Source organism: Acanthopagrus latus, chromosome 21, assembly GCF_904848185.1.
Source record: "Acanthopagrus latus isolate v.2019 chromosome 21, fAcaLat1.1, whole genome shotgun sequence".
Classification (NCBI taxonomy): domain Eukaryota; kingdom Metazoa; phylum Chordata; class Actinopteri; order Spariformes; family Sparidae; genus Acanthopagrus; species Acanthopagrus latus.
The window spans coordinates 15,647,946-15,669,875 of record NC_051059.1 but is presented as its reverse complement, the minus strand read 5'-3'; the positions used below and the strand labels follow the sequence as shown (position 1 = coordinate 15,669,875).

General features: G+C 42.2%; 1 protein-coding gene across 1 annotated transcript; it reads right to left on the bottom strand.

Moving 5' to 3' along the window:
* Positions 1–615: 615 nt before the first annotated feature.
* On the bottom strand, positions 616–21,921 carry kiss1ra (KISS1 receptor a). The gene is made up of 8 exons (XM_037083689.1): positions 21,563–21,921; positions 21,385–21,459; positions 19,739–21,233; positions 16,538–19,318; positions 13,604–13,728; positions 6,129–6,264; positions 5,731–5,969; positions 616–4,850 (listed from the first exon to the last, which is right to left on the bottom strand). The coding sequence occupies exons 4-8, from the start codon at positions 16,782–16,784 to the stop codon at positions 4,470–4,472; spliced, it is 1,128 nt and encodes a 375-aa protein (XP_036939584.1). The 5' UTR covers positions 16,785–19,318; positions 19,739–21,233; positions 21,385–21,459; positions 21,563–21,921; the 3' UTR covers positions 616–4,469.
* Positions 21,922–21,930: the final 9 nt, after the last annotated feature.

Here is a 21,930-nt window from a genome sequence, read left to right as displayed (position 1 = left end):
TTTTATTAATTGAAAATCAGCAGTGGGGGCTGTTGTTTCTTTTGTCACATTCTACATTTGGTGCCATTAGACTGCTTATACATAAGAAAATGCACACACATCTCTCATTCTCTCTCAACAGGACATTTGTGTTAATCCCTGACATTTGAAGAAAAAGCTTTTTTTCTATATTCTACAGACTGTTTGACGGTCAACTGTGACCAGACTGAGGACATCTGCAGTATTTCAGCTTTTTAGAATTCCACTTCATCTGTTTTAGGTTGCGTACTTTGTGCCATCCTTCTTTTTTAGATCACCTCTCCTGAAGTATCCATCCTTGAGAGACTATTGCCGGGCTCAGACCAGACAATATCAGCACGACAGTACTCAGGCCCAGCAGATGAAGGACGACGGGAATTAAAAACGAGTTTCAGGCGACAATATCCAACTCAACATCTGTGAAACCTCACGACATCCCAACAAAAAGACAAGATAATTCAACGATGCGCTCCATGACAACGTGATATTGCGGTTTTAATCAAAAGAACCAAAAGAATCTAATCATTTATGGTAAGAAACTCAGTCAGCAAGCAGACAAGTCTTTCTTTTTGTTTAATGGCCAAAAAAAAAAAAAAAGAAAAGCATGTTTTCCAGATGATTCACTGTGCAAATGTCAAGCATTGACTCAGATCAACTGTCATCATGTATCTGCCGGATAATTTCATGACTGGCACCAACAAAATAAGTTTAACATTGTTCCCCTTAATTATTCCCTCCAAAGTTAACGTAATACAGACACGATTTCACATTAACCCTGAGTTGTTTTTGATCTTCATTTAAAAATGGCTTACCTAGACATTTAAGGGTCGCTTCAAGACTGAAGCTTAACTGAAAAAACAAACAAACTGCTGAACAACCAGAACACAGATGTAGTAGAATCACAATCTCAGAAAAAACAGCATAGGTACGAAGAGCGAACTGTTGATGCAAAGCACACAACGTGAGTATCACTGGTGAAACTGGTCCTGATGAAATTAGAAACAGTCCCTATGGAAAGAACACAGCACAATTCACATCCATTAAACAGCAATAAGCAGTCATTAGCATTAAATTGACTAGAAAAGAGACTTTTTAGAGCAGCGCACGGACAGAAATAAACCCTTTTTACGTTGTAATTTATTCCGTATTGAATACTCTGAAGAAACTGAGCAACGACTCTTTTTGCTGACTGCCTTTTATACATATAGTTGTAATTAGTGATGGAGCTCGTTTCACTTCCATCTTGAATAGAAAAGCTGTGGATGCAAGGTATGTTGTGCCAAAACTGTATTCAGCAGTGAAGCTACATTAATATCTTGAAGGAAGTATGCAGCTGAACAGCTGAAGAGGCTGGGGGCTTGTTTTAAAAACGGGGAAAAAAAGAAAACATAAAATGGCTCCCTACAGCTCATCTGGCATAATCCAAGTGTACGAAAGCCCCCAAATAATCTAAAAAAGCGGTATTTATAGCCTTTTCTAAGCAGAAATCTTCACTGAAGCTATTAAGCTAAAAGCGCTAGCACGTAACCCGTCTGAAGTGTTTCCAGGAGCTTGATCGCACATTTAGGGTGTAAATAATGTGTTTTCTAATCTCTTTGGGATCTCAGGGCTTCCAGATATTCCGACTTCACCAGACGAGCTGTATCTGTTTTTTATTTTTTTCCTTCTGAAATGTAAGAAAGTCCCCATCTACTTCAGTTGCTTAGCAGAAGGATGCAACGCTGTTTCGCTGTGAAGCTCCAGAAATGTTTTGCTGACTTCAGAACCTCTCATGACTTTCCATCGGCACTAGTGGGAAGATAATGACTGAACTTTACCTTTAAGGTACTTATACTTGGCCATAGTTAAAGGTTTCGCCACTAAAATGTTTCTGTTAATGACGACTCTTGAGTAGCTATATGTCACCTATTTATCCCCAATTACGCCGACTCGGTTGGTTTTCCTTTTTAGAACATGCTGATGTAATTTAAATGGACCCTGAAAACTGCCAAGTCCTACAGTGTCTACCATTTAAGTGAGAACTGCATTAGCAGATTTTCTATGGGCCATAATTGGAGTACTGATTTTGAATGTCACTGTGTGGGATGGATAGAAAAGAAGTGCATCTAGACACTGGAGAGCCGGCGGGGGCTTTGTAAACTTATCAACAATCATGGGATGTATTTCCATCACCCGGCAGCTGCTCTCTGGACAAGTTTGCCTCCAAATGCAGGGCACTGACCATGGGTCAGCTCCTCTATTCGAAATTCAGTCTGTCCGACAAGACCATGCAAGGCTGTTTCACAAAGATGTCACAACTGGTCTTCCAATAAGCAACACCTGGGTACACTTGGTGAAAGTGCTCGTGCGTGCATGTTCCTACAGTGTGTGTGTTGCGCGTGCGTGTGTGTGTGTGTGTGTGCGCATGTAACGAGGAAGGTGTGAGGACTGTGTGTAAGACACAAAAGAAATGTAAACACTGTCTATGCTTCACCAGCCGTAACCTCTGCTTCAGCCAGCTCCCTCTCATCACACTTGGCAGCAAGAGAAACTCCCATTCAGCTGGATGCTGACTCTGTTTCCTTGGATTCTCACCAAACAGAAAAGCATAAATTTAACCCTGTCTTACCCTGAGCCCACTGTTTCACAGCTGGTTAAATGTAGTTGGAAAACAAACATCCTGTCCCGTTCTTTTTTGTCAGGGGCAGGCTTCTGTCTCCATCTCTGTTACATATGACACCAGCAAAAAAAACCATAACATGACTGAGACAGCGGCTGTCATGCAAATACGTACAATCTATGTTATATATAAAAGACCCAACCTGCCAAAATAAAAAAATAAAGAAGGTTTCATAAATAAATAGATGGATAAAAATGCCATTGAATACACTAAAAATATTTTAAAAATAAAGGCATTGATATATTCATGAATGTATCAAATGTGACACGAATTGATTGATTTACCTTTCCATTACTTTACCAATCCATTTGCTAATTTTTGTAATTAATTAATTGTATTTTGGTGATATTAATTTACTTTTTTTTAATTTTGGCTGTTTAACTCCTCCACAGCAACAGACAACTAAAGATGGTTATATGATTACAGAGTCGGTCGTCTGCATTAAAAACACTGCAACATTATAACACCACATCCAATGAATTTGGCTTAAATTACATTTAACAACAGACTTTGGCTGACATGAGGATTCCCGGTCTTTATGACGACTTGGAATTTGACACGGAACACCGTTTACAAGTTGGAACTCTAAATTACAATAACTCCAATAAAACATGAACACAGCATACATACAAAGCCGGAGCCAGACGGAGATCGGCTTACCTTTACAGAAAGGCTGGAAAGAGAGATCAGTGCGAGATGGTAACTCTAGATCAGTTAAACCTACTGCACGGTTGCTTAATTGTGCACATAGTACAAACTAATCATGTTTTATTATCTAACAAAGCTGTGCTGTGGTTAGCTTTAGGCACAAAAAACACACGGTATCCATACATGACAGGGAAATCTGGAGAATCAGCTTACTGGGCTATTTCCCAAGTCCCAAATAATATGCCTACCATATTTCTAAAGCTCACTAAATGACAAGTTCTTTGTTTATTTGGAGTGTAATGGCGCATGTATTATCATTTGCACCCCTAATGTTTATATAAACTATATGTGTGTGAATATGTTAGTTTACGATCTTTAGAGGTGCTGGTAAGCATATTTTTCTTACTTCTTCCAGCCTTCATGCTAAATTAACCAAATCTCCTCCAGATTTTCGCTTCATGTTTTAGCCTTTAAACACAAAAGCAGTCACAATTTTGTCATGTAACACAAGAAAAGAAACCATAACTTCTCAAACCATTCCTTTGACAAAATGTAATAGAGTTAACAGTTTCTGGTGTGTCAGATACAGAGTACAATGTCCCTCATTGAATTTTCCTCTTTCTCTCCAGTGATAGGAACAAAAGTCAACCCACATAAATGTGAAAAAAAAAACATGTCCATAGGCACCTATTCTAGAATGTAATGTCCATTCAAAATGCACATTCAGCCTTCGTCATTTTCCAAAATACTATATCCTCATATGTCTTAAAATACATATACATTATCAGCTGACCAACTGGCCGAATGTGCCTCATTGTGTACAGCTGTCCAGCTGTTATTTAGGTGTTTGGCAGCTGACATTGTGTGTCAACGCTGCCTGTCCTTGGCAGCAGAACAGGTAACATATTGTTCCTAACACTGTTAGTGTCCATCCATATTATGAGTCTGTGTTTTTCCATATCAGTTCCGTAATTAGTGGCAGTCATTAACATAACTTTAATGTGTCTGCCAAACAGAGTCCGTCCTTTTGAGATCAGCCAGTTGCTCTATTTAAGAATTGCTTCAGTATTTTTAATTTCCTTCTTACATCGATTGCCCTGGGTACGAATAATTATTCCCTTCTTCAAATGTTTAATTCTCAGATTCAATTCAATGCGTTGTTATTGTTTCCTTCCTCTGCAGCAACAAACTTGATCTCAGCATTGGCAGTCCTCGAAGCCATGCTGCTATCTCTGACCTTGTGCTTGAACAGAAATGGGAAGGTTTTCCTGAAGGACTTTTGGAAAGTAGCTCCCATGAAACCATAAACTATGGGGTTGACCGAAGAGTTGGCGTAGGACATGCAGTTGGCCCACGTCTTGATCTTGTACGTGGCGTAGTTGGGCCGGTAGTTTGGATAGAAAGACTGGAAGAGGGCGAAAATCTGGATGGGACCCCAGCAGATGGCGAAGAGGAGGACGATTACCACCACCATCTTGGACACTTTGCTCCTGATGCTGATAGTTCTCTCTGACAGGAGGTTGACCTGGCGAGGCAAAGATGACAGGAGAGTAGTTTTATTGAGATGTGTTCAGAAAGCAAAGCAAAGGGGATTTTCCCCATTCGTTATTTGCATCATGTTGACAAGTGGACTGTTTCTGCAGTGGGTATTTAATCACCTTAAACCACCAATATGCCAAATGTACAATGTATATGTAAAACATATTTCAGCCTGCAATTACTGATTCTTTGGGCCAAGTGGGGGCACAGTAGTTGATTTGCCGAACTTGCTAGAAAATAGGTACCAATTCATAAATCCAGTAGGCATCCCCAATTACAGAAACACATTATTTTCCAGTGTTTCTGGGGATATGATAGATATAATTCCAATATTTACTTCCCGTTCAGCTCTGGTTTTGGGCTCTACCAACTCCTGAGGGAAATATATGGCTGATGAGCTGCTAAATGCTCCACTATGTTCACCACCTAGCCCCTAACTTTGTCTGCATGTCATTTGGTTTTAAGCTACAGCTGAATAATGCTGTACTGGGGTTCAAGAAAAACATTGAAGTTGCAGCTGTTAAAGCAAAGTAATGAACTTAAACATACTGGAAAACTTTATAGAACTAAAAAGAACTGCCGAGCTGAGCGATAATTCTCTGTGGGTTTGTTATAGAGTGACCTTTTTACATTTCACAGAGTTGGTTACAGCGTATTTAAAGAAAGGCGCTTTCGAAGACATTTTCAAAGATGGCCAGCTTTAAACGCATGATAACACACACTATAAAGGGACAGGTAGTGCCACCGCACAGAGACAAGAGACCTTTACATCTTTTAATTAGCTGAGAATTTGCAGAAGTGGCTCGCAGCCAAGTCAATTAAGTACAACCAAGTGCAAAACTGACCAGAGCAAACCTTGTCCTTACCTGATAGTTGTTGTCTACCGGCTCTACGGTGGGCTGGCCGACCCTCTTCACCATCAGAGTGTAGCAGAAGGAGATAGTGAGGACAGGCAGCAGGTAGGCAGCAATAAACTGGTAGAGGATGAAAGCCCTCTCATGCGTCTTGGAGGGAAACCTCTCCATGCAGTACTGCCTCGGGCCGTACCAGTAACCCTCCTCTATACGCTGGTATATCAAGATCGGGGTGGACAGGATGAAGGAGCCTGTGCAGGACACAGACTCTGTTAGTTGAAGTGGTTTACATCACTCATTCTAATCCTCTGACGTAGTTTGTATACTATTGGTACTAATAACAGGATAATAAATGATTTAAAAACCTGAAGTGGAAATGAGAGTGATTCAGTCAAAAGAGCAGGACATACCAATCCAAATGCAGATGCTGACGATCATGGCCACTCTGGGAGTTCTGTGTCGGAGAGATTTCAGAGGGTAGACCGTAACGTAGCAGCGGTCTCCGCTCATAGCTGTCAGAGTGATGCAGGTGGCCTGGACTGTCACCTGGGGAGAGCAGTAAAAAACACACCTGATGCGTATGTATGATACGGATCTATAACACACATCGTGGTTAAGATGCAGATGCTGGCCTGTTAATACTATTTTATCTGACTGTGTTCACCCACCTAGGGATGCAAATTAGCTGTTAGCTTACACCGGTGCACTCCAGATCTTTAAAAAGTGACCATTAGTGGCTTCCTTGTTAGTAGGAGATCCTTGCCAGCTAGCTGCCTGACCGGTACAGGGCATGTGCAGCTCTCAACAGATGCGACATTGGCCACTCAAATTCAATTCAAATGAGGAAAAACTCCTCGGACCAAAAAAAAAACTTTCATTTTTTAAAAAAAAAAACCTCAGGAAGAGCCCCAGAGGAGGAATCTTTATCTTTATCTTTCCAGCTGCTTTGCTGACACAACACTATCTTAAACTGATACCCACATGGTCCGCAATAAACTTTATTTCAGATTCGCTCTCCGACCTGTCAGATGTTTCTGCTAATGAGCTCCGGCACTTTTTTCAGACTAGAAAGCATGCGGGAAGTGAACGAGCGCTGGAGGAAACCTGCTGATCAACAGGAAGACGGGACGCAGGGGGGAACCTGCGTTTGTGATAAGTATGTTTCAGTTAGCATATGAACAAATCACTCCATTTAATTTCAAATGATGTTCGATGGCACTTGAGTCGATGACGTTCGGGCACCTCAGACGAATGCTTCTCAGGGACCAGAGTTCATGTTGTTTGCATTGTAACAGAATCGTTTACAGAATCCATTTTTTTTCTGGTGCAATTCATCTCATGTCACCTGCTGATAAAAACACTACAGCTCATATTCGTTATGTTCCACAGTACGAGAAGGTCTCTTTACACACCTCTGTGCATTGATTTTCAGCAGGGCAGGCCTCATCAAATTCTCTTCACTTCATGGGGCCGTGCTGTGCTGTATGCAGGTGAACTAATCCATACCGCTTTGAAATATGTGCAGCCGGATGAGAAATGAGGGGTCAGAAGTTCACTCTGTGCTCTTCTCCAAATAGGATCTAATTTTTTCCCTCTTATGTTTCTGCCTCTTTCTCTCTTTTCTCTCTCTCCACCTCTCTCATCTGCGACTGAAGCCAGTGCCCATTACCCTCCAGAGGTTTGGTGCGCCACATCAGTGTTTCAAAGCATGTGATGATGACAGAGATGGAGACGGGGTCGTGACGAGTTCAGTGTTGTGGCCGCTGAGGAAGTGGGTGCCCTGATCCCTCAGCTTTATAAGATGCCTGGTGCATTAGGAACGAGCCACGCAGTTCTCTTTAATGTATGATGTTAATTCAAAGGAACAGTCTTCCGACACCGCAAAGAGAATATATTGAGATCATCTCATTTCTTTAAGTGAGCTGGGGAAAGATTGCTTTATGTTTTTCAAAAGGAACGAACCTTGTGTTGCGCAAAATTTTCAGCAAGGTAGCCCGAATAAATGTTGGTGATATATGATTTTGGAAACCATCAATATATGTTGCAACTTAATATCTATACTTTTATGTTGTGAGAACGCTGCACATGTAACGTGAACGTGATATGACACATTTCGCTGAAATGTCAGTATTTACATATCAGCGGTTTGTTGGCGGTAATGTTTCTGCAAACCACTGACACGTTCACTTTTGTGCGTAGGCCACCATATTGATATCTCTCGTGACCTATTCGTCGCCTGACTATCATATGTAGAGTAAACAGAACATGAAGTTGAAAACTAGAAATGTGAAGTTTCAACATATCTGCGGTTTGTGTAAACACACATTGCCAAAAATCTGTTTTGGCGATTGGGCTGACTCACAATAAACCCTCCTACTGTTAGTGGACATTGTGACGCTGTGAGTCCACGGCTTTTAAAGGCGATCCAATTAGAATCCATCAGACATAACTTCTTCAACGACAGCCCTGCGTGCATTATCATTAAACTAATAAAGAAAATGAAAAAATGATCTATAAGAACACAAAAGAAAGAATAAAAAAGAATACTAGGATAAAAGTGTAGTCTAGTAGGGCCTCCGCATTTTTCTTTTTATCTGTAACTGTTATGGAAAAAGTAGTTTATCATATGTTGCTTTGAAGAAAAGTCTGGTTTATTCATGCAGTTACTTTAAATTTTCATGAAGTAGCACGCACTCATTCAATCGATTGTTTCTCGTAGGCATTTTTCTAATTAGTGTTCCGGCTGAATTTTACAGAGGTAAAATACTGAAGCTAGAGAGATCTTTGTAATCACCACCTATGACAGCAGCCCCCGTGATTCCTCCAGACAACAGCTCAGAAGTGACCCCAGCTGTCGAACTGCAAGGAAAAACACTCTTCTTACAGAACAGAAAAGAAAGGTGTAAGAGGCATGAAAAGCAGAAATCTGTCATGTGTTTGTTCGGTGAAACTGGAAGGTCCTACAAGGTGATGAGAAAGAAAAAAGAGAAATAAAAGGAGGAGATGCAGCTCCTCACATTGACAGAGATACAAGGTACACGTGTGTTTCTCATTTATCCTACTTAAAAAGGAACTAATGAAAGTATAGCAGCTGTATATATATATATGAGAAAGAATAATTGCTTTGGAGAGAAAATATACATATATATAAAATAAACTGTAAATAAACTAAATGTACTCACAGACAAACGGCAGACTGTCTTTATTCTTGTAAACACACTGGTGTTCATTTAATTTTGTGAGTACTGCCTGTTTCAACAAATGTTGAATCTGAGATAGATTTGCACCGAAAGGAGAAAAAGAGAATAACAGATGTATGAGAAACCTTTTCATTTCTTCTTTTTTCCCCCCTTATAGTTAGCTCTGTTTACTTGCTTTGATCAGCATCTACCAGTGTCACAGTGACCGGTACGCTAATCTGACATCGACAGGTTTTTTTTAAAGCAGGCTTTCGTAACACCATTACTAGGTCACTGTTATCTCGTAGGAGGGTCACCTCAGTGTTCTGGTACTCTCAAATTGTTGTGTAATTTCTATTATCATTCTATCAAAAATACTAAAATCCAAACAACATTTTTTTTTTTTTGTCCACATAAATAAGTTAAAGTAAACCTTGCACTGAACTAACAAATCCCTGAATACATTTGCACTTGTAGCAAATGAAATCCCTTATGAAACCCGGTACTTCATTTTTTACCGGACACTTGGCAGCGCCTCTGCTCGCACAGCTGAGCCACATTAGCCCTGATTGATGTCACAGTTGAAGTGCTGCTTCAGGAAGGGCATCAGTAGGGCCTGGACGTGTTATTTATTACAGTTCATAGTCGGTCAGCAGTTTCTAACCCTAGAGATAGAGGGAGTTCTCTCAGAAATTGTCACTTTATGTCTTTAGTTTTTAGCTCACAAACTCAACAACTCTTCTGTCACCTGGAATTTGTCAGTAATGGCTCTCTGTTCTCTGTCGGTCCAACCTATGTATTCATCGAGCACCACAGAGTTAGCAGGGACACTCCGGATTTGTCCCGTAAATCTCACTTGATAACTTGTTAATCCGCTCTGCCACTGTGCTTGCCGACAGAGAGGTGTTGTTGAACAAGCTCGTCTTTTTACTGGACAAAGAATACACGCAGTACTTGCTACATGCAGTCCTTCGGAAACGGCCCTTCGGTGAGGATTCATTCGCTCGTCACATCATGGCAGCATCAGTGACCTTCTTCGCTTTATGGAAAAGACCTTGTTGATAAAACGATTAATTTTTCCCTGCATATCAGGCAGACAGCATTTCCACCGACCTCAAAGAAAAAATTATTGGATCCCGTATAAATATTATAATACTGTCTGTGTTCATCATCCGCTTTTCTTATCGGTTTGGAGAGAGACGTCTCTGCCAAACTAGCACGACTCATTGTGTCTACATATTGTGTGTCACATGAAACCCATTTTACATACATCAAGAAAAGTAGCAAAAATGCTCTTTTGGTGGATATTGCTGGAGGACAGAACACTGGATTGCTCAAAACTGAGTCTGTGCTGACTGAATAGCTGGTAATGTGTATGGACGTGGGGCTTTTTTTTATCCCAATCTTTGTCCAGGAGCATGACTCATTGATGTGACGTCCAGATTTTTTGCTGCAGCTGTGCTCATATGAAACAGGAAGCAGAACGCGCTCATTTCATCCGCTTTGCAGGCAGTTGAGAAGCAAGATTATCCGTCAGTCATTACGCTCAAACAGCAGAGCTCAGCTGAATGAATATTATGAATATTTAAAGGAGAGATAGAATGCTCATTGTCAGGCTCATAATTGTATAGAAGTGTAAAACTGACAGAGGAGACGATGAAAGGGTGCATGTGACCTGGCATACATTTTAACGTAACATTATAATATATGCAGGATGCTCTTTAAATTAGACATCCATAATCACATATTAATGAGTGACTAATCTTTATATTATTAATTTGATTACAAATGACACTGCGGGTTACTTGTACTTGTAATTTAATTAAATCACATTTATTGACATATATTTCAGTAAAATAAGATAAACAAGACACCGGCTCGTGTCTCAGAATATATCAGATATTCCATACTAGCGGTGGAAAATTTGGAGATGTGGGGAATACTGATCACGTGTAACGTGGGACAAGACACAGTTTGTCTTTTTTTGTGTGCAGTATTTCTTGCCACTCCCCAGCCAATAGAATGCCTTGAAAGGTGCAGTGTTGACCAATGAAATGACCCCTGCCTCACTGCGATTCCTTTTCTCTCTGACCAGGTTCTGGCAGCAGTAGCGCAATCCGTCATGTAATATTACTTCAACAGAGACTGATGATGAATGTAAACATAGTTCACTTTACCTGCTGTTTTCCTCTGGTTCTCACTGAACTGAGACCATTTTGAAACACCGCTGCTGGTCTGAACTTCTTTGAAAAGAGCGGCCAGTGCTAATGTCTCATTATAATCATACAAAACCTAATTACCCCTCTCTTGTGCACAATTAATGGTGGCATTTAATGTCTCAGTTCACAGAGACAGATTAAAATGTTTTAACTCCATGTGTGCAGGGCTGAGCGATGAAAGGCAGAGAAAATGGTTGTGTTGAAACAGACGGAAAAAAAACTGATAAAGAGCGACAGGAGAGGTGTGCTCGCCAGGCAATTACTGTTTCCACTTTTCACATGAGAAGGTTTTAGTCCCTCAGGAGTCATTGAGTCATTGCTCATCTCTGAAAGGTGTCCAGCAGGCCAATTTGTTCAGAGAACAGTCATTATGTTAGTCCAATGGTGAGCGCAATTTTGACTTTGCTCCTGCTCCTGCACCCGTTGTAAGTTTTACGACTGCTCTGAAGAAGGCTTGAGGATCAGTGTTGCAGCCAGTGTAAGTATCTGGTCGGGCGGGTTTGAGACCAGGTTTAAGCTTTGCAGGTGCGAGCGGACCCCGAGGTTTCCATCAAGATCCAAGCACTGTTCCCTAAGAAAACAGCCATGTCAAAATGTTAGAGAAAGCACCAAATGTTAATGGGGTCTGTTCTTGGCTGAGGCACATCCTCCATCCAAGCTTGGAAATATGTGGAAATGTGTTCAGTGGTTTTTCGTGTAATCCAGACAACAAACTGACGTGGTGAAAATGCGACCTCTTTGGTGGAGGCAGTAAGTGGTCCCATTTCAATTCAAAATGTTTTTGGGCCTTTCCACCTGCCACTCACACTGTCATTTAACTCCTCTGTGCTCAAATTATACAGCTAAATATTCATTATACATTAAAAGGAATTTGATTTTTTTTTTTTTTTTTAAAGGCCTCACAGGTCGTCTCCTCCACGCCGCTTGTAGCATAATGATTACAACCAAACAAAACATAACATTTATGAAATTCACCGCATGTTTTAGTCTTTTTCTTCCTCCCTGGGACATTTTTTGTTTTAGACTGTGCATCGCTTGACAGTTTGCTCATTAACGAAACACATTTAGACCCCCGGTGACAGTGCAGGTTTTTCATATGGGCGCTAATTGAGCACTTTTTAGTAGTTCATAGATATTAGAGCATATTAAGTGTAATTACACTGTGTTTTGAGGTCTGAGCTTGTTGCCCACTCATTGTCAAGTTCCTGGCATTTCAGGGTGTTTTAATTGGCTCTCCTCTTCGAATAAGCTGCATCAGGTCAGCAGGTCGTGGCCTGCACTTGGCTTCTTGTTTGTGATGCATTTTTACAAGGAAGAAGAAAATGTGTACGTGATAACTTCACACATTAACAGAGGTTTTTTGCGTTGTTGTACTCATGATTAATGGCGTATTCCTGTCACTGCAGGACAGGGAGCAGGGGAAATAGCAGAAGTACAGTAGGCCTACATCTCCGTCTTCTGGCCCCTTCGCTGCCATTGTTTCCGTCCTTCAACCGGATTCTCTGAGACTTTTGTTCTTTCTCACATCACCTGACCGCCCGGCTTGTCTACACACCTGTTCCCACCGCCCTTGTAAAGCAAGAATTGATCGTAGTAGATCAAGTGGTAGATTCAACCCCTATTTAGAGACAGGTGGGAGACAAAAATAATCGTAAACACGTACAAGTACGAAAGAAACAGCGGTGCAAACATATTTGATGCCGGCTTGCATCTTGGAGAAGCACCATTCCGGTGGCGAGACTTAAAGAAGTCAGCATCGCCTCGACGCTCATTATTCATGCGTTTGACACAGCAGAACACCACCGTAACACCATCATGTGTGGAGAGTTGAATGCTCCCTAAGGGGTTGGTGGTGATAAACTGGGTCAGGTGGCGGCAATCATCTAAATATTTCTTCATGATCAATGTCCAGCTTGTAGAAACATACTGTGTTGAATTCAGTCACGGATTCTGTTCCTCCTGTGCTTCTCCTCTTGCCTTTTCCCTTCTGGTGCAGGACATCCTTTTGTGCCACTTTGAGCTGTATTTTGATGAGTCCACTGTCATCACCTGTCAACTGTGTAAATGAAACGTCTCTCACTTGAAACTCGTTTTGGAAAGAACAGATGTAAAAGCAATGACTCCCATTCAGCTCTCTCTCTCTCGAGACAGTTCTTTCAAAGGCCGGGTTGTTGGCCTCCTGCAGTGGATTAAAAAGACTGGATTTTCTGTGACGCACAGTTGAGTTATGAAACTAAAGTACACATCGAGCTGCTCCTGGTGGCGAGAATTTGATTGTGTCAAAGTCCTACATGTCACCACTGAGAGCACGTTTATTGAATCATATGATCAGGAGTTTGTTAAATTTGTGAGCAAATCCAGCATGTTTGATCAGTGTCTTTTTTTCAGTTTCTTTTTGTGACAAGCGCAAATGAATGACACATTCTGAGCCGAGAAAAATATAATCATGATTGTGATCGGACTGAAAAAGGTAAGTCGTGTGTTTACCTGCTGTAGAAAGGCTACAAATTTGCACATGAAGTTGCCGAAGATCCATCCAGGGAGAGGATAGAGGGTGGCGGTGAAGGGGACGCAGCACACCAAGAAGATGATGTCGGTGGCAGCCAGGTTCGCTGCACAGAGACAAAACAACACACCAGCACTCAGTGTAAAATCACAGGATAAAAACTGTTACTGAACGGTAAACACATCCTGAGGAATCAGCCGACGAGACAGTAAGCAACGCCGCTACGATCTGTATGTACGAGTAAATGTTGGCGATGCACATTACAGCAAACCACAGTTGTGTTGAAAACTTAACGACATAACGTTTCTTCAATCTTTGTAAATGTTTTAGACTAAACTTTTCATTTCAAGCTGATCTTGTCTGGTTAGGTTCAGGCACAAAAACTCTTGATTGGGGTCGGAAAGAGTACAACACCTGCGTTCATCTACAAAAACAGGGCTGGAAATTGTCCCAAAGTCGAATTTTAAAGATATCCAGCGGTGTCACTCTTACAAATGTTGAAACGCAGTCTTGAGCAGGGCACCACCACCTCCACCAAGTTGGGTCCTAAACATGTAAAATGTCCTTACAGTACGTAGTCTGTGACGCAGTTGTTTGCAGGAACTGCCGACAATTTGTTCTGTCGACTGGACTGAAACATCACCTGCGATTAGTTCATGTTGCTTAGTTTTGTGCAAACTGTGTTTATTCCACTTGGCGACTGAACTGTGTCTGTCTCCTGAAAAGCTTCTAAGTAGGAGCGGTCAATGCTGATGTCAAGTGTACTTTAGAATCAGCATCTGTTTACTTGACGAAGTGCTGCTGGTGCTTCAGAAAGTCAAAGCACACGGCTGTTGACTGACTGATGACAGGACGTACAGCACACCTACACACACAGACTCAAACATGAAACGCTTCATTTAAATCCACGTCGCCAACCCGGCACCTTCTTGTAAATTCTTGTCAGACAGCACCAGTGGCAGTGATAACCTCAGCAACATGACCTCGCTTTTCCTTTTTTTTCCCGTGTTTAATCTGTCACTCTGACGATATTGCCACACACTGGCTCCTATTTGTTTTACTGGGCGATCTAATCACATTGTAGTGGCTGGATCATCACGCTGACGGGGTTGCCAGATGGTGCACACGCTAACACGATGTTGTTGAATATTAAGCAGCTTCGATGCCGTGGCCCTGGGACATCATCATACATCCGGATCAAATTCTAGTCACACGCACAATGCAATATGCAGTACACAGAAACAAATGGTGAACCATCAGTCGCACTCCTTCTTTCCCCCCATTTACACAAGAAGAGGCGAGCTCATTTTCATATGTATGCACGTGACGTGCATTTCTTCTGTGGCCTCACTTAATCAATCACCTTCGAGACAGTTGACGTCAGACGCCTTGTAATTGACTTCTACAGAAAAAAATCAATCATCCCAACATCAAGTTAATCACCAGTGAAAAACCAGTAGAGACATGAGGCCGCCGCGTGATTAATTACTCTGTGCTGTTGTCTGTCTCGGCCGGGACTTGTCTGAAAAAGAGTTTCAAAGGGTTTTGATTTATCTTTTTTTTTTCTTTTATCTTTGATATACCTGAGATCAATGACTTCCCCTGACAACATCTGTAAAAGGTGCTTTTCCGTACACCATTCGCCAAGTCGGAGAGATTCAACCTTTTGTTTTCTTCTTTGACCACAAGCGGCTAAAGTGCACAGCCGCAGAAAGGTATCCATCTTCCTCCAGGGGAGTTTTGATTTCTCTCTGCACTCTAAACACAAGGTGCATCTATTACATGTGGTCACGGGTTGTGTAACGTGACTGTCATGTCTTTGTTTTTGGCAACGCCTGAGTCATACTCGGCGCTAATTTGCTCTAAGCGTCACGGGTTGAATACTGTGTATTATTAGCTTTCTCATCAGTGTTTCTCTACAGTGAATAGTGAATCACAAAGAAAGATGATGAATGATGATGATGCATGTTTCTGGCACAGAGAAGCAGTTCCATGCGTCTGAGATGGAGATGGTCAGAGCAAGAGGACAGTGGAAGCACATGCATGTATCAGCATATCAGTATTTTTTAAGTTTCCAGAGATCACACTGGCCACTTCGCGTGTTGATATTATGCTCGACAACCGGTGGTACCTCTCAGCCAGAAAATGGAAGTTCGGTACGTGAACCCTATTCGCTGAAGTTTAGTTGCGGTGAACTTGGCCTGCTTCATGATCAGGACCCACAATGAGGATATGACGTGTAATGAGAGCTGTCGCTGGCTTTATTCCCGGGCTGAGAAATCATTTGATAAATCATATATATTCAATTTACACAGGTGGTGAGGAGGACGTTCGGAAGGCAGAGTGTGTGTGCGCGGAGACTGAAACCGTCTCCAAGTGCGCTCTGTGCAAGAAACAGTTGATGAGTAAATGAGTGAGTACAGTTCAGTAAATCGACTTGCATTTCTGCTTCTCCAGCCGACTGACTATGACTGACTACTCATACAGTAGAGAAGCCCCCCCAGCCGAACATTTGCAAAAAAAACACAAACAGGTGATACATCTTTTAAACTCTGCCCTCCTGAGCTATAGAGGAAGAAATTAATTATCTCAAACTCCTCTGGCAGATGACAATCTTACCTGTTTAGAATTTCTCCTGTCTTTAATTTGTAATTCAGGACACATCTGAATACCTGACTCTTCCTCTTTATGTTGACCTGTAATCAACATGGACATTCTTGCGCATAGCCGTGTGCTATTTGGGCAAATGAACAGTGAAGGTCTTGCTGAAGGTCTTTTGAACCCACCGATGAGATGAAAGGGACCTTGATCAAATAAGTATATGCTGCATCTGAAGTTGAAGTGCTGAGCATTCATTGTGATTGTGTATACATCCCCGCCTGCTGATCTCCGGGATGTCCCGACGCTTGACTCACCTATATAGAAGTTGGTCGCCGTCCTCATCTGCCTGTGTTTGGAGATGACATAGATAACCAGAGAGTTGCCCACCAGTCCGACCAGCATGATGAGAGCGAAGAAGAGGGGCACGAGCCAGGCATCTGTGAGGAAGGGGTGCTGATCTCCTTCTTCCTCCTCCTCCTCGCCGTCCCCGCGACCTCCCAGAGAGAGGTTCGCCCCGGAGCCGTTGATCCAGACCTGGTCGGTGGAGTTCCAGGGGTACATCGTGACGGGATGGGCAGGGGGATTGTAAGGGACTGAGTGGCAGGTGTTGAGAGAGCCTCGGGTGCCCACGATTAAATAAAGGAGAGAGTTGAAAATGGAGAAAGGAGACGGATATATGGGCAAGAATGAAAAAGTCAGGTGAGAGATATGAACGGAGGAGCGAGAACGACCAGTGAATATGAGGCTAAGTGGCAAAAGGGAGCAGGGAAAAGTTTGTAAGATGAACGAAAAGGCGAGAGAGAAGAGAAAAATCGCTCACGGGGGGATGAAAAGGAGAACGAAAATAGGGAGACGGTGCTTCTTCTCTTCAGTTCAGGTTGGATTGGAAGTGCCGCCCTGCAGAGCTGTAACGCATGCTGTGTGCACGACTTGCAGGATAAGAAAACCTCCAGGCAGCCCTGGGACTTGACTCACAAGGAACAGACTGTGTGCTGAGGGAAAAAAAACATCCACTCTACAAGCAGCTTCCTTTTGTTTTCACCTGACGTTGCTCCGCTGCTGTTTGTCTCCATCTTCAAGCGTGTAACCCTCCATTCACGGCTTTTGTTTTCGGAGGACAGAGGAGTCGCTTGATTAAAAGAAAAAAAAAAAAAAACATGTGCTGACGTGGGAGTTGATGTTTGCTCTACAACCTTGACAAAAAGTAGACACCAAGCTTTGTGTCATGAAAATAATAAAGAGAAAACCCTCAGGCACCATCCGTTGTTCATTCTCCGAGCATGGCAGTAATTTGCTTCTCTGCGAGGACAGCCTTGACTTTACTCGAACGGAGAGCAGAGAGCGACGGAGATGCTGACGGCTTTATACGAGAGAGAGAGAGAGAGAGAGAGAGAGGAAGAGAGAGAGAGAGAGAGAGAGGAAGAGAGAGAGAGCGAGAGAGGAAGAGAGAGAGCGAGGACACAGATGCAGTGGGGAGAGGACGCACACACACGCTAACAGAGTGAGTCTGAATGCACGTGGGCTACAGCATGATTCTGGGACAAATAGCTGATGTCAGGGTCTCCTAGCAACATCATCCCTCAGTCCATAACTCTGCAAAAAAAAAAAAAAAAAGTGCTCCCCCAAAAAAGGCACTCTCTCTCTTTCCCTCTGTTTTTTTCATTCTGCTCCACAGGGAGCAGGGACTCCTGCAGCTCACATGGAGAACACGGAGGACATACCTCCACACAGACAGAGTGCAGACAGGAAATATCCACTGTATCACTGACAAGCTTCCAGATTTGAGTGAAATAAAACAAATGACCAAAAACTACACGTCCCCATGAATACCAGCATGTAGCATTTAGAAGGATGTAAAGGATAATACATTTGTTTGTACGTTGGGACCTGTGCAAGGTCATCTGTGTGTAGGTAGACTATTTCGACTCGCTAAAGGAGGTCGATAATCGCTCACTCCCAAATCAAAACAGCATATTTCATACAAAACTGGGTGTCAAATTAAGCAGCCAAGTCAGGTATCGGTTTAATTACCCCAACCCTTGGTCCTGGTGTTGCTGGTGCGTTTTCATTGCAAGTCAGTATTTCCAGCCTCCAATCTAAAAGCTTCCCAGTGCATTAGCTCAAAAACACATTTGAATGGCAGTTTGAATGGCAAGTCTGCAAACTTCACAAGCGTCTACGGGAGCCCACAGTAGAGCGACTGATTCAACGTTTATTTGCACTTTTCCGTGTCAGAGGTTGTTTTTTTTCCTGCATTCTCGGTAGGATGTCACACACCGTTCCTCCCCAGTCTGCTTTCCCTCCACACCTGCACTGCATCACCTTTATTAGCCCCTCCCTCTTCCCACCATTTATCCACCCGCACCACATCCTCTTGTTAGTTTAGTTTGTATTTAAACCTGGTCTTTTGTTCAGCCTATGTCGAGTCACGTGGCGAGTTTCCCGGAGCCTGTTGTTCTGTTTCCCTGATGTTCCTTCGCGTTTGCCTGCTCCTCATTAAGCCTTGATCCTGAAACAAACGTCATGGGTCCACCCTCTCTGCTTTTCCTCGCAACAAACCATCAATAACTTCACCCAAACAGACTAAAAACTACAACACTAATGAGTCCTCCAAAGAAAACACTGAAGTGCATGCCGGCAGGTCTGCTACCCAGCGCAAATGAAACATTTACATATGTACATTATGCACACGCTAACAGGCCAGCATGAGCTGCCTCGAGCCAAGGCAGCAGATGCTGTGAGCCAACTGCCTGCTAGATCCTTAAACCTGACCAGAGGGAGAGTGAGTAGCTCATACCAGCCCACCTGATGCAGAGCCAAGCGGGAAGGTAGGACTCATCTCATGTCTAGGATGACTGAGATCCACCCACTGAATTATTAATACACCTTCAGGCAGGAACCTTAGCCGTTGTGATGGATAGACATGGTCTCCGTTCTCCATGAGCCATCGTCAGCAGTTAGTCAGCAGTGACTGACAGCAATTGCTCTACCCTGGACGTCTTCAAAGCGTTGAGAATCTGCAGACCTCAGGGTGGGACGGCTGGTTTATGACAGCACCCAATGCATCTCTGAACACCCCGAAAGAATCAGCTCACCTAAAAATGGAAATTCAGCTCTGTTTTGCTGTGAAGCTCCAGAATATTGTTTGCAGTCTCTCCATCTGCCCAAATCATATTTTCTAATAGTGCTCCACGGGGAATATCAGTCAAACTGGTGGAGGCTTTCAGTAAGATATTTTTTATTTATGATATATTTTATTCAATTCTGTTGGGGTTTTTTTTTTAAATGTCAGTCAGTTAATTTTCCTTTCAATCCATATGGCAGCATGTTTTCTACTTTTCATTTTTAATTAGCTTGAGCTAACAATGCTACATTTTCGCTTCACCCTTAGTCAAAACGAGGTCCTATGATGCAGATTTCCCTATTCTGACTGTCAACAACACGCCAGGCGGCACCATGCCCTCTGTAAGAAGAGAGCATGAATAATATACCAGAAACAACAAGTTCTCACTCACAGATTTTCAAATACAACACTTTGGTCATCAGCCTTCACCTTCGAACTATGACGCTCTACCTGCCTGTTAAATGGCAGTTTTGCAGGTGATGGGCTCTGCAGTCATCTTGGTAATAATTCAGTATAAAGTGCCGCAGTCAGGGACCTTCTGGTAAACCCCCATGGGACCTTATTTCGGAAAACCTTTGTACAGTGGTGAACGGAGAGCGACAAATAATATTTTTCTTCCCACTCCAGGTTAAAGCAGTTCGAGCGTTCGTGCCTGTATCTTGAGTCCTCACCGACCGAGCATATTCAGGTTTCCCAAACTCTCTCACTTCACTTTCACTTTCAGAGTCTGAACTCGCAGAAAATGTTGATGTCCTGCTTTGGAACAATTATTCAATTCAGTGGCACGTCTGTCATGCAACTGTTAAGTAGTATTATTATTATTTCCATTGGTGAATGCGTCACTCAAAACAAAAAGCAATCATGATAGAGTGGCAGTTATCAACTGTAGGAACAATGAGACCAGACAACAGGGGGTGAAGTGGAGCCTCTCGTAAAATGCAGTGGGTGTTTTATACTGTACTGTTCAACAACTCACTAATTATTTGTGCTGTGTGACAGAGGAGAACAATATGTGTTTTCTGGCATTTTAGATTGATTAAGTGCAGTGATGTTAATCTATGGAGGTAAATAAGGGTCATCAGTGTTTTGAGCTCGTAGGAATTCAATACTAATTTCACAGCCTGCAGTTGTGTAGCGCTTAGAAGCAGGATTTAGTTTGTGGATGTGTAATTAAGTATAGCAGCCGTCGGGATATGTTGCACATGTCGAACAGTTTTGTAGCTGTAGAAAATGTCGGTGTAATCACAATTTGTGCAGGAATATTTTCATAGATAAGGTTTTAAAAGTCTGAGAGACAAGCACACAAATTTAAAATCTGCACATGCAACAGTGAAGTTGCAACCTACGAGTAACTGGCACAAAGAGAGCGGCAAAGTCACGCCCTTCTGTTGCTGGTACATGGGACCTCAGACGCAAATTATTACGAATGAGAGTCAGCGGAGAGATAAAAAAATAATAATTTCTGGTCCCGTATGAATTGTGTCATGGATTTCATATATGTTGTTTGTGCTTTTCAAAGATAATTTTCCATGCAAAGAAGACTACAAACACTGTTTCTGACTCAAAGAAACACAGCTCAAGGTCATAGCTACAAATCCAAGGCGCTGATTTGCAAGCAGGACACAAAGGAACAGGGTATGATGGTACTGAGGAGAGACAAATAATATAGAAAACATAAACTTGTGATAATGATGTGATCAACACTCACTTAAACTCACTAAAAAACTACACTGTTACATCTTTGGTGTGTAAATGTAAATGTAAAACCCTAACCCTGATACTGCTGTGTATGCTAACACTGCAAACTGTGATGCAGTAGAATTAATAAAACACTTGACCTGAAATTTCCTGTGTTCATCACTCCTGGTTGGGGGCTTCAGTTGTTCCTGTGAAAAGAGAGAAAGGGAACAAGGCAGCACATGATTTATTTAAAGTCTGATGAGGGAAAGAGTAAATCCCTTTTATTAATTAATACTTTAAAGACTGTTTCAGACATGGTTGTAGTAATCATTTGCGTATGTTATTGGCCTAACTCACCCCTCAAAGCAACAAACAATCCAGAGGAATTATACAAGGTTGGCTGCTGGTCCCTTTGAGCTCTCCCTGATCTGTCTGATTTAGATTTTTTAAAATTCTATTTATACAGTTAAATACAATTACAAGAGTGGATTAAAAAGGAAATAAATACATGTTATCATTACATGTTGCTCACTACCTTCATCACTACTCCAAAGCCAAATTACTCTATGGTATAACGATCGTGGCCAGAACCCTCTCTGGGAGTTCTATCCAGAACTTTTCCTCCTACTTAGGATGCTAACAAGAACCCACCCAGGGGGTTCTACTGAAAACCCCTTTATATATATATTACAAGGCTTTCATATAGAAATCCATCTAGATCCTCATCATTTAAAACATGGGTAAACAGGGTGAGGATCTTTCAACACCCATACTTTCAACAATCCTTAAAGAACTCTTTCTTCCCAAAAGAATCCTGTGGAAGAACACGGTTCTTAATAGAACCCTTGAGGAACCTTCTTGCCTTCAAAATATTGTTCTTCAGAAGTAAATGGAACTGGGTAG

What these genes read in the sequence shown, in the direction of transcription:
- kiss1ra (XM_037083689.1), bottom strand. Translation starts at nt 16,784, where the DNA reads ATGTACCCCTGGAACTCCACCGACCAGGTCTGGATCAACGGCTCCGGG. An exon ending in CAGCATCTGCATTTGGATTG is followed by an intron (nt 5,970 to 6,128) that starts GTATGTCCTGCT and finishes TGTCCTGCACAG; the next exon opens with GCTCCTTCATCCTGTCCACC. An exon ending in CGGTAGACAACAACTATCAG is followed by an intron (nt 4,851 to 5,730) that starts GTAAGGACAAGG and finishes TTGCCTCGCCAG; the next exon opens with GTCAACCTCCTGTCAGAGAG.